Source organism: Lathamus discolor, chromosome 1 (genome assembly GCF_037157495.1).
Source record: "Lathamus discolor isolate bLatDis1 chromosome 1, bLatDis1.hap1, whole genome shotgun sequence".
Classification (NCBI taxonomy): domain Eukaryota; kingdom Metazoa; phylum Chordata; class Aves; order Psittaciformes; family Psittacidae; genus Lathamus; species Lathamus discolor.
The window spans coordinates 61,566,320-61,579,735 of NC_088884.1; the positions used below are offsets into that span (position 1 = coordinate 61,566,320).

Here is a 13,416-nt window from a genome sequence, read left to right on the forward strand (position 1 = left end):
AGGATTGTTAACTGAAACCCATAGGTCAGAGAGACGAGTTTGATAAGTGAGTGATGGTTGAACTTTACCTCTAGCAAGTTACAATATTAAACCAGAACATAAGCTGTGAGAAAACCTAGTCATGCTGGGCTACATTTGCACAAGCTGTTGTAAGCAGTGATGCATAGCAATCATGCATTGGAGAACACCCGTCATTTTTCCCCTCGGTTCCTGGGAGATGCATTCATTATTGTCAGTCACAGCTCTGGGCTTGTTTAGGTTTCGCCCTCTCGAGGAGTTGAGGATGGAAACCACAACTGTGCCACTCCATAGCTTACTCCTCACCATCAGTCCATGCATTTACTGCTGATACAGTCAGCCTTGTCAGGGGAGTATTGCCTTGCACTGGCACCAGGACTAAATATGGTCCTCAGAGCAGCTTATAACTTACATGCTTCCAAATAAACTCAAATACCATGTTAGAGCGAAAAATTTAAGACTTCTTATCCTAAAATAAAAAAGATTCTTCACCAGTCCACAGCTAAGACTGACAAAAGTTCATTCTTAAATGAAATTTCTGTGAATGCAATTTTAAAGTGTTCTGCCATGACAGGAAAAAAAAGTATTATTCAATATAGTTCCTAAAAGTAAGTGATTCTGGTTACTTGCAGAAAAAGGTTCTGCTCAGTGTTGAAAACTGAGGCAGAGTTATATAGAAACTGCCTAAATTCTATTGTTGATGCAATTTTGATAAAGTTTTGATAAATAGTGCTAAAACAATATGAGAGGGTCCTTTATCTGCAGTATCTGTGCCATTTTAAGAGTCAACTTTCAATTTAGATTTTGTAATAGCTTTACAGGAGTATTATTTAATAATTTAGCCAAAATATCTCATTAACTTCTTGAGTGAGTAAGTGGTTACCTAAAAACTTAGAAACCTTTAACTGTTTCATTTGTTGAGCAAATTATTTAATTATGGATCCATCTAGCAAGAGAACTTTGGAAGCTGAAGACATTTCCTTTATGCTACAGCTACTAGAGTCTCAAAAAAAGCTCTACCTCTACAAATCCTTGTTTGTATGTTTAACACTTGCATTCCTGCTCTTCCCTGGCAGTTCTAGGAGGAGTCATCAATAAATTATTTTCTTTGAGAGTCTGGGGAAAGGGGGAGGAAGGTAGGGCAAGTGAGAGGATATTAGAGCCTGAGCATGCCCTGTTTCTGCTTTTAGACAGTTTGGAGTCTTCCATGTCTACAGAGCTACACCTAAAATCATATTCTAGCTCAGAGAGGTCGCTGTGTTATCTCACTGAAATGAGGGCATTTGGAGACTCTTGAGCATAGTGCTGAGACAGCCAAGCTGAACTTGTCCCCACTGCAGCCTCAGGGGAAAGCATGGGTCACTGTAAAAGGCTGGCAGATCCAGCTTCTCAGCCAGGTGCACCAGCGTGTGAAAGGGCTGGTGGTCTTTGGTAGGAGTCTTCTGTGTGTCCCTTGTTCCCGAGAGAGCCAAGAGGAAAACCTGAATGCAAGGCATGGCGGAGGTCTGGAATTTTCTTCAGGTATCTGACTTTTTTCCCTGTTTGGTGAATACCATTTCTACCTCCTCTTTAGTCTTTTCTTTCATTCGTTTTTCTGTTTTGGGGAGATGGTTTACAGTTGGTGGGATTTTTATTTTTGTAAGTATGCTTTTGTGCAGTCCTATGGGTCCAGCCTTCTTGCTACTGTGGCTTCCTACCCATGAGACCCCAGCCACACTTGGGCAGATTTACAACATGGCAGAGTAGAGCTGAGCTGCCAGTGAAGGGCATCACCTCAGGTCCTCGTTTGGGACTTGTCTGCAGTGGCAGCAGGGCAGGAAGGCATGACGTCATCTGGGGATGCCGTGGGCTGGCAGCCTCAGATCTGCTGGCCAAAAGCACAGGTTAGCATGTGCATGGCAGACTTCCTTGTCCATATCCTAATAACTGTTTAAGGATTTATCACTGATACCAATACCGAGCATGGTGAAATTGTATTGTGTTGTGTTAGCAAATTGCCTTGCAGTTTTACTTAGTGCTTTATTTTGACAGTGCAGAAAGGGAGTATAAGGGGACAGATGAGGGGAATTTCCCCAAAGAGCAAGTCAGCTGGAGAAAACATGGAAGCAGAGTTTTTAACACATACCCCTGTGCGGAAGTGTGGCTGGCTAGTGGAAATGTTAACCACTGGCAACTCTCAGTATTTTCAGGCATAGTGCCAAACGTGTCTTACCTGGGCTGATTGAGTAGGCCTGCTCTGCTCTGCTGAAAGCTTTGGAAAACCTGCCCCAGCTTGGGGGTACCAGAGGCTTTGAAAACCAAGGCCCTTTTGTGATTACAGAGCTTGCCCAGTGCCTTTCTCTTTGGGGTGTTTCTCTTTGAGAAGACAGAGGTTTCTTCCATAGTACAAACAGGGCAGCCTTTTTGTGCTTCTTTTGCTGGCTGTTTGTGTGGACTAGGTTTAAATTTCGACTAATCATCTGTGAGCACCCTTCTGTCTTTTTTGGTTTTATTTTGTTTTCACTTGAGAGTCTGACAGCTTTAATGTTAGGGCCTTCATGTTTCACAGCAGGGTTTAAAAAAATCCTCTGGAAAGATTTTGCCTGTATCAGAGAGATATAGTATCGGGCAGATTTACAGCAGAAACCAAGGACTTTTAATGGAAAATAAATGTAGTATAGAGTTAAAAGAACAAATACGACTTTTTTTTTGTGTGTGTGTGTGTGTGTGTGTATTGTAGCCCTGGATTTAGAAATGAATTTCAGGAAGAGCAAAGATCATACACAGATTTCCCCAGATATCAAAGATTCCTTTAATAATATAGTTTTAAGAGACCCATTTCAGAGCAAGTTTAAGCAACATACATTTTGCTCAGTACTTACTAGTTTGTTGCTGGCAGGTGGATGTAGGCGTTGCCTCAAGAGCTTAAGACCATTACATCTGTCTTGTTTTGAGCAATGTAAGAATGTGCATTATCTTCCAGGTCAACAAAAGGATATGTTACAGAAGCTAATTTCTTATAACCCTGGTACTTCAACTCCACTTGACCACTAGGGAAAAACTGTATAAGCTTTTCAAGCTTCACTGCTTTGTCTCCAGGCAGTTGTCTGCCTCCAGTTCAGCAAGAAGCATAGAGGCTTGCTTCTCTTCAGCAGACTCCTCTGTGGCTCCAAGAGATTTGGAACACACAGATACCAATGTGCATGAGGTTTCTATTGCCCAGTAAATGTTTGACTCCCTGGCATGAATAGAAACACTTACAAAATAATATGTATATTAATATATTTGTTCATATGGATTTACAAAGCAGATTATCACAGTAATGAAAATGAACACTATGCATATGTCACTTTTGCTTTTTATCTATTATTGCATAGGACGGTGCTTTTGCTTGAAAAGATGGTCCAAAAAATGAATGATCCAAACAGCTTCCATCTCAGTGGTAAAATAGCTACAAAAGAAAAATGTTTAAAAGGTCCCCAGTCTTTGTCAAAGCAGAGGAACTAAGATGTTGTAACAGTTCAATTTATTTCAAATTAATTAATTATCAGAGGTTTTTCAGTTCCCACATTTTATAGTCTTTGCAAGATTGAGAAGAGGGAAGGACTTTTGCATTTTAAACCTTCAACCATGTATTGTCTTTACATACGGTAAAACTGGGGAGTATCACCTGTCCTCACAACTAAAGATCTGGATCATTATCTTCCATTGTACTGGAGCATGGTCTTTCTCCCAGGACTTACCAGTCCTTCAGGACCGTGCAAAGAACTATATTTGCTTCTTAATTAAGTGGTAATTCTTGTATTTGCACCCCCGAGCATCAGTTTTCTGTCACAAGGGCGAATCTCATTGTATTTACTCTTGTTTCTGTAGTATTCATTAGCTTTCACCCTTACGTTTTTGCAAATTGCATCTTCCCTCTGGTACTCTGTGTGCATCCCAAGGATGCGGTATGTGTACCGCTGTGCTGGTGCCACCAATAATGAAATAATTGGAATTTCCCATATGAGTCAACAGTGGCAGATAGGAACCTGCATTTTGTTAGACTATTTCGCTTGGCGGAGCCTTTAAAAAAATCTGTTAGGAATCCAAATTACGTTAGTCATTATCAGATTATACTCTAGGATACTGTGTGGGAGAAGCAACAGGAGAATCCTTGTTTCCGTCCTACAAAATTGGAGGCAATTCCTGTAAGACTGCTATTCCATACATTCAACACTGGAACAGGTACAGAGGAAGCACTACTGTGATGGCTGAGGAAAGAACTATATTACAAGAAGAGACCACAGGAACCCCACGTTTCACCTAACAAAACAAATGCCTGTGTTGTTGCTCTTTAAAAGTTCTTAGAAAGATAAATAGTCACAAAGAAGTGACTTTTAAACTAAGGGCCAGAGGTCCAAGAACAACCTGATGTAAATTATCCTAGGTTGCAAATAATCTGAGTAAATTTAGATTGTAAACTAAGGTTTTACTTTGGAAGGATGTCATTGGTCAACAGGCCAAGAGCAAATGAAGGGAGGAGAGACGGCAGGAAAGCTAGCTTCACTTTAAATGGGACATGATACAGTTATAGAACTTGGGTTGTCTGTGGCAGACAGCAGATGGTCTGAAGGAGTAGTGAAGTCCTTTCTAGTTGGGTATTTATGCCCCACTTTCAGCTCACCAATACCCCTTTGTACAGAATCTAAAAAACTCTCCTGTGGTGCTTCCTGACCATGTTTTTATGTTCTCTGAAGCCCTTTTATTTTCCCTGACAAATTACAAACAGGAAACATTAAACATAAAATCTAGGTTACATTTTACTGCTTCTTTGGAATTATTATGCATATTTTAATATCTATATAGATGAACTTTCCCACTACAAATTTTCAGTCCTGAAAATGCTTTATTTCACTTCCCATTTGAGTTTTAAAATCTTTTTTTTTCCATTTTATAAAAAGCTAGACCTTCGTTTTCAATTTTTAGTTCAAATAAAATAATTATCCTGTTGTTACTTTTTTGACAGCAAGAATACATTTCAGATGAAGCACATATTTTATTCTATTTTAACTGTTTGTGTTTCCCTAATTGCAAGAAAAATTCAATGATGATCTTTTTACAGACTGATAAATATTTTAGCATAGATTTTCTGTTGGGGGAAAAACATCCAAGTGAAGGGTACAGGATTGGCAGCCTTTGTCTGTCTACACAAAGCTTTTATTTCCCTTAAAAAGTCTTGCTGTTGCTAGCATTAGTGTCTCTCCATCCAAATGCATTTGTTAAGCAGTCAGTAAATGATTAAGGAGCTGGAGGGACTGATTTATGCAACAAAATTAATTGAACTAAATATGCATCGCTCCATTAAGTGACAACTGGGAAGTGTGGGAGAAGATGATATAGCTGTCTGCAACTACCAGAGGGATGTAAACACCAAGGAGAGTAAAAGCTTCACAGTCAGGTGAAGCTATGGCTTTTTCATGACCCACACTGCCCATCACATGCCTCTTTGAGGTGCTCTAAGGGGTGAAATGCTTGCATGTCCCCCAGAAAACTTTCACCAGGGCTGTATTAGGTTAGTGCAAAGTGTACTAAATAGCTGCGAAGCTGTTAAATACTGCTGTATGTTGTATATACTACAAAAGCTATTGGAGAGAAATTTTGAATTAGGCAGCACTAGGTGGGAATATCAAGGAGAATGGCGAGCTTCCTTATGGGAAGGTAGATTTCTCTGAATAACGAGCTTTGAAGAAAAATTACAGGTGGTAGCTATTTCCTGGAAAGCCTTAGCAGTAGGACTATTAGTATTACTACTGTCAGAGGAAGTGTGATTTTCTGGGAAATCCTTTGCACGATAATCTCTCAATCTGCTGCTCACAATGATGCCATCAGCAGTAGCCCCAGTTGAGGCAAGGGAAGAAAGCAAACGGTACCCATGGAAATGGTAAGCAACACAGTGCCGCAAATTCAGCTAGGTCACAGTAATGTTCTACTCTGTCCTGGATGGTTGTGTGTGTATCCAGTGCATCAGCAGTAGCTCTTTTCACAGAAGCATAGAAATTGGAAACAAATGGACCTATTTCAAGAATGCTTGCTGAATAACTGCCACAATACTGCCAACCCAAGTCTTAGGATCAATTTAGTATCACAGAATCATAGAATGGTTTGGGTTGGAAGGGACCTTAGAGATACATACAGGTAATTCAACAAAATACATCTCAGCCTGTTTCAGCCCTTCTGTTAGCAGCTGGACTGTGCTCTGGGGACTTCAGTGGAGTCTAGCTTGCTCATAGAGAGTGCTTTCATTTTTAGCTACTTGATTCTCAACATTAATATTGCTGATTTCTTCTGAGTTCCGATCTCAGAGTACATTTTCATAGTTTAAACAGTAAAAAAGAGGAAACTGGCTGATGCACTCTTCTGCTTGATACCTGTGGTACCAGTTTACATACAGCCACATAGCATGCTTTTTCCCAAAGTTCGCTAGTCAGATGAAAGACAGAGTTTTACCCCCTCCTGGCTCCTTTGTCTGCCAGCTCTAACACTATTTTGCAAGTTTGTGTGTTGTCCAAAAAGTATTTCTAAGTGGAACAAAAATAAACATACTTTTCAATATTTTATGTTCATACTTTAAGGGAGATTGACACGTTTTGAAGTTGAAAGCACCCGAGAACACCTAAATTAAAAATAAATATTTATGTTCACATTTGTTCATCAGCTTTCCAAAATGTAAAAATACGTTTCATGTTGTTTTAAATAATGAAATGTGAAACAAATGAAAGATAAACTTTCTACAAGCTGCAAAGAAATAAGAAGACAAAGGCTTTGTTTATAGCTTAGACTTCAACAGTGCCCTTTGACAACCAATACAAATCTTAATTACAAATGGAATTATACATATAAGAACTGTTCAAAACAAAGGAGTATTTTTTTTTCCTCTCTTTCTGTCTTTGTGATAGTTTTAATTAGCTGCAACTCTTTGAACAATCATAGTCCTTGACTGCTCCTCAGATGCTGATGGAAGTTGTTAACTTCAAATGGCATCTATAGGGCTGCAGAAGTCTGGGTTTTCCTCTGAACAGCATGCTCCCCATTGCTAAATTTATCCTTGGATATATCTGCATATATACCACTTAATTGAGAAGTGAGAATTGTCCGATAACATTCCAGTGATTGACACTAAGACACAATAAATTGGATTTATAGGCTGCAACAGCCTACCCACACTGGCAGAACTTTAATGGACTTCTATAATAAAGTAAGCAGCAACAGGGCAAATGTGTTTTGAAAAATAACCCAGTCAAATTATACAGGAAAACAATCATTAGAAATAATGGCCAGCCATACATGGTATTTTCCTTATGATAATCAGGAACTTTGCCTTCAAAACAAATAGAGAGTGGAAAGGAAAAGTAAATTGCAGTGTGGAAACTGCTGTACATCTCCTGGTGATTCTTACGCGGCTGTGGGGAAATGCGTCTTCCCATCTTGACCTAACAACATTTTAAATTCCCTATAGCAAACTCTTTAAGAAAGTGCTACCAGAAATAGAATAAGAGATCTCTCTTCTGTCCTGGTTGAACAGCCTACTCTGCAAGAGAAGGCCCTGGTCCTGCATCAGGATATGCCCTTGAAGGGGGAAGAGAGAGGGGTGTCCTGCACCTGAAGGATCTATTACAGGGATGAGGACTTGTAGGACAGAGCACACTTTCCGTAGTCTGTGAGACTGGGGATTGAGGTGTCACAGCCAAATTTGGGTTTATAATGAATGCTACCATTGCAATATAGTATTTTGGGGAAGAGAGAGTTTCTGCCTGGGATCTGTGACTCGCTGTGCTTGGCAGCACATGAGCCTTCATTCATCAGGGGTGTATGCCTGCCTCTGCTTGCATGTACTCCTGTGGGGTTTGATGCATAGGCTGTTTAGGAAAGAAGGGCATCTGTTGACTTCAGAAGTTCAGGACTTACAGTTGCGTATGTTTTAAGAACTGGGAGGGAGGGTTGAAATATTTTTGGTGCATTCCTTTACTATGGAAGGTGTGCATGTTAGTGCAGAATGGTGGGGAAATGCCTCAGAAAAATGTGCAGAACTGTAATATGTATATGTAATAAGTAATAAGGCTTTTTTAAAAATTCACCTTGTTTCAATAGTGAAAACTAGAAAAAATGTTATTATTAGTCTTTATTAGAAACTAACTAAAACCTCTTCTCTATTCTGCTTCTAAGTTTTTCTTAAACATAAACTGTGCCATGGAAATTAAGTGAAATTACGTAGAATACAAAGCTTAATCACTGGAATGTAGCCTGATCTTTCACACAGAGATGCTGCTGCATTGAACTCATGTTTATTTGTTGAATTTCAGATGACTCATGCTGAGCCACAGAAAAAGTCGCTCTGATCTCTAGTGGAATGGAGAGATGCAGCTAACACAAAGATTTTAATGAAGGAGAGGGCAGATACCTCCCAACATTGTTTTTCAAGCTTCCTTTTCAAACAACAGCTCAGTATTCAATAGTAATTTAATATGGATGCCCTGTAAGAATTTGTGCAAGTCTTCCCTCAGGGCTTTTTTCTTCTCTGATATTCTCTATTGTCACTTCCTGCCCCTTAAAAAAAGCACATTTTTTAAACTGTTGGTTAAATTTGTCTACCAGTTAAACTACCACAAGTTTATGAACTATCGATTACATTGCAGCGGCATCCAGGAACACCATGGTTGAACAATGCTGGCTGTACAGGAAACTGAAGGGAGAGAGGAGACAATCTTTTTCAAATTTAATTTGTATGCACTTGGTTTCTCAAGGTCTTCTCATGAGAAATACACAGAAAAGAACAAAGAGCACTTGGGATAAGTTGGCTAAATGAGCATAAGTCCACTAGAAAGAATAATTTCTGAATTTACTTCTGAATAGAGGAAACCTGGCTGTTGAAATAATAATGTGCACTCTTTTTGTTGCACATTACGATCTCTGGATCTGATTTAATTTTAAATTTAGTAACAAAAAAAATCTGTTTTTAAAATTAAATGTCTGTACCTATGAAAATGTGTCCTGGAAATGATCCTCACCTCATTTAAAGTGCTTCAGCTTGCTTTCTTTAACTAGATTATAGCTGATTTCTACCGGCTTATGGTTTTGATCCTTATTTTAAAACCTGTTGAAGCAAGATCCTCCTGCCCCTTAACTTTAAGAGTTATCAGTATTTTGCAAGCTGTGGTCTTTACACTATTTTAAAGGTTTTGCCACTGTAAATTTTTTCTTTTTTTTTTCCTTTTTTTTTTTTTTTCTCTTATTAAAGCAAAGAACCGTGGGATTGCAATCCCAGTGGATCTGGACAGCCAGGTCAACACCTTGTTCATGAAGAGTCACTCTAACATGGTGCAGAGGGCAGCCATGGGGTGGAGAATGTCAGCGCGCAGTGGACCTCGTTTTAAGGAAGCTCTTGGTGGGCCTGCCTGGGATTACAGGAATATCATAGAAAAACTACAGGTACAAAAATAGCCAATTGTCTGGGCAGTAGTTGTGGCAGTGCATTTATCTAATACATGCCAGGTATGTGAAACACCAGAGATAGGCTCATTGCATTTTCAGTGATAGGCTCATTCAGAGATAGGCTCATTGCATTTTCAATGACCATTGCATTTTCTAGGTGAGGAAAGCAGAAGGCTCAGCTCTTCACTAGTGTCTGTTAAAAGTGAAGCCAATATGCTCTGAGTTCAGCTCCTACAGAAGTCAGTAGAGAGGTGTAGGAGGTATGTTCTTTTCTTTAAAGTAGTCTGCAGAGAAGAGTCTCCTTTCTGCCTTTTCATGGTCACGTCCTGTTTTGGTTGCAGAGGAGGTACTGGAGATTTTAGGAACTATTATGTCAGGTTTGTGTCACTGGGGACTGCCTGTAAGATGAAGATTGCTTTGTGCATGTAGTGGTTAAACAACATCAGGAGTTTATGAACTAGGAAGATAGTTTGAAAACCCAGATAAATGAAGGAGCCCTAAATATCAAGGAAGCTATACCTCAGGTGATACATCATGCACGAGAAGTAGTGTTTTTCCAGCACACTGTTGGAAACCTGACTATTGCCAAATATTTTATGAGCAGAGGAGAAATTTGAAAGAGAGCAGCAAGGTAGATAGTAATGGGCATCTTCTTCCCCTTGCCCTGCTTGAAGAGTGGTGTGAAGAAGGGCTTGAGGTTGCTTTATTGTCACCTTGGTTAACAGAGCTCTTACAGCTGACTATGAGAAGCGGGTCAAATAGCCCACCACACAGTATTATGCAGCTCCACAGCTGTGATATTCTAGTTTTCTTATAGTTATGAATGTTATGAATGTCATTCTTCTTTCTTCCCTAGGACGTAGTGTCCTCCTTGGAACAGCAGTTCACTCCCATGATGCAAGCTGAATTCTCAGTGCTGGTTGATGTGCTGCACAGCCCAGAACTTCTTTTTCCCGAGGGGAGTGATGCCAGAATAAGATGTGGTGCTTTCATGTCCAAGTAAGTGGTGTAAGGAGAGGCCTCTTTTTGCTCCTTTGGAAAAGGTGGCAGGGAGTTAAAATCCTCAACAGCACTTACCTCTAACTTTCAACAGTGACTCAAGCATGTAGGTATCTATGCTCATACTGAAAGCTTAAGCTAAGGTCTTTTGCTGCATGTTTTTGTTTGTTTCTTGGCAGTTTAGAAGTCTGGAGAGGAGTGGAGGGGAAGATTGCTTGCCTTGTCTGCCTAGAAATGGGATGTTGGTAGCTTGTTAAAATTGTGGCAGGCTCAACCTACTTCTGTTTTCTTTCTGGGCTACTTTTGCTATTAAGTTTCTCCAACTCTACAGCAGAAACTTAGACTTTCCATGGTAGACTTTTCAGTAATTCATAATGAGCTGAGATGCTCAGGGCTAGGGGGGTTTGTTGGGTTTTGGTGTTTGTTTGTTTGTGTTTTGCTTTTGTTTGGTGGGTTTGTTTTGGTTTGTTTTTTTTTTCACAGAAAATAAAGATTTTTATTTTTATTTTAAACTGCCAACAGCTCTTTTAAAAATAAATTTAACTGGCACCCCTAGCTAGTCTGGAATTATTAGATTGTGTTATTTGCAGTCTGTGGATCAGAATAGAGTCTTGCAATTTTTTTATTAGTTCTCAAGTGAGATGCCCTCTCCACCCCTGAGAAACTATAATTTAAACAGAGGTAATGTAGGGGAAACGAATGCATTTGGCAGCTCTCCTGATTCTCTGGGGGTCTGTGTATTCTGCAGAGATAGTGTTATAACAATACACTTTATAAGTTTGGAAAAATTAAGCTGAATTTTGAGCTTAACCCATCCTACACCCTCTGTCCAAACTCTTGTTCAAAGTCAGCATCGAATCAAGTCTAGGACTGTTGGACATCGCCCATGTAATGCAATAAACAGTTTTCTGTTCTAGTTAAGTAACTTCCATGGCAAAGGAATGCTTTGCAGAGCTATGCAGAAATCCTTAGATTAAGATAATTTCTTTAAAAATATTGTTAGTACTGCAGGTCCAAGAGCTGCATTGTTTTGGACTCATAGCTCATAAAATCGGTAGAAACGACAGTCCTACATGTTGTCTCCACTGAGCCCAGGATGGTGTTAGCACAGTAATTGCTATAGGTATTTAAAATACATGTAGATGTGGCACTTAGGGACATGGTTTAGTGTTGGACTTAGCAGCGTTAGGTTTATGGTTAGACTCAATGACCTGAAAGGTCTTCTCTAACCTAAATGATTCTATGATTCTAATTTAGCCGTGATCTAAATATAATCAGTTCTCTTGTGTTACGGAGCACTGCTGTAGATGATGCAGTGTCAGCCCTCCTGATGCTGTTTTTGGTGACTATGATTTAGGGCCATTAATGATGCCATCTTTCAGTGTAGATCAGTGACCACAGTGCCTTTGCTGCATGCTGGTCCTAAACCATAATTTTATCAATCCTGTCCTATCCCCCATAAGCCAGCAGTGGTACTGAAGATAAAAAAAAAGCTGTCCAGGGTCTCTAGATTTTCTTCCCTCTTCTGTTTTCACAAGAGTTTCACCACCAGTGCAAGGACCTGCTCTGTACAGAGACAAAAAGGCTGCTTCTGGAATTAGAATCATAGAGTCATAGAATAGTTAGGGTTGGAAAGGACCTTAAGATCATCAAGTTCCAAACCCCCTGACATGAGCAGGGACACCTCACACTAAACCATGTCACCCAATTTCCATCACAGTTGTAGTTGGAGTCAGAAATGTACCTTGTTTTCTGGCTTGAAACAGTCTCGTAAAGTTGTTGTGCAAATGTAAACAATTTGTTGTTTCATCTGAATGTCTGCATTTCTGAATGCTTCCATGTAAGGTTTTGGGGGATCCTTCTGGCTACATGCTTGCTAATCATATAATAAATATATTATAATGATGATAGAAGTGGAAAGTATAAAGGTTGTAGCTTTTAAAGATTGCAAGATGCATTGGTGAATATTGGTTACTTTTAAAGGTTAAGTTACCCTTAAAGAAATGATGAACTGGCACGTTTAGACTTTAATTTGGAAGCACACATAAAAAAAATGGATGTAGAATTCTACCTTCTGTATGGGCAGTAACATAGGCACATTGATACAGAAAACTCACACTACCTTGAAAGTCCCGTATCCTTTTTAATTATGATTTCTTTTGTCTACTTTTATTTCCTTTCCTTGATGAAAAAATATAGTGACAGGTAACTTTTGCATAAAGAAATTGTAGTACAGCTTAGCAACAATGTGCAATGCTCTTTAAGGTTTAATATTTTACTTTAAGGTTGATTAATCACACAAAGAAGCTAATGGAGAAAGAAGAAAAGCTCTGCATTAAAATTCTTCAGACATTACGAGAAATGCTTGACAAGAAAACTAACTTTGCGGAAGAGGTACTGCTACCATTTTAATATTAAAATAGAACTAATAGCATGGTATTAAAATGTTGGGTCTAGGACAGTAACAACGTCTGACATTATTTCAATTTTGTACACGTTTTAAAGATAGCGTGGTGTCTTAGGAACAACGTGGTAAGGTAGAAAGTAAGATTCGAACAAAAGAAAGTGCCTTACATAGTTGTATCAGGGACTTGACAAGAGTTAAGACAAGGAAGATGAAATTAATTAGCAGTAGTGAGTATTACTATATATAACTTTGATATATCGGATATCCTGTATTTCTGGAGACTAGTCTTATGTCACATCTGACTTTACCTATCATAAAATCAATTGCGAATATAGGGACTTTTAATTGCACGTGTATGGTTTTTCCCTGCTGCTTGTGGTGCTAGACTTTTGCACTCTGCCTTTTAATGCTCGTAAATGTGTGATGGGGAATATGTCATGTTTAAGCAGAGCTGCCAATTTTGGGGAGAAGTGACATAGTCTGTACTCTCTAAATGTCTAATTATCTCTTGCAGTCCTCTCTCTCCTCATTGCCCAGTTTTC

At 39.2% G+C, this 13,416-nt stretch overlaps 1 protein-coding gene across 3 annotated transcripts in view; it reads left to right on the forward strand.

The window, feature by feature from the left end:
* ITPR2 (inositol 1,4,5-trisphosphate receptor type 2) overlaps positions 1-13,416 on the forward strand; it is a 261,899-nt gene that overhangs the window by 129,848 nt on the left and 118,635 nt on the right. For all 3 annotated transcript variants that reach the window (XM_065673846.1, XM_065673864.1, XM_065673855.1), the window contains 3 exons: positions 9,275-9,465; positions 10,325-10,467; positions 12,753-12,861. In XM_065673846.1, coding sequence (XP_065529918.1) covers positions 9,275-9,465; positions 10,325-10,467; positions 12,753-12,861 — 443 coding nt within the window. The remainder of the gene's footprint in view (positions 1-9,274; positions 9,466-10,324; positions 10,468-12,752; positions 12,862-13,416) is intronic.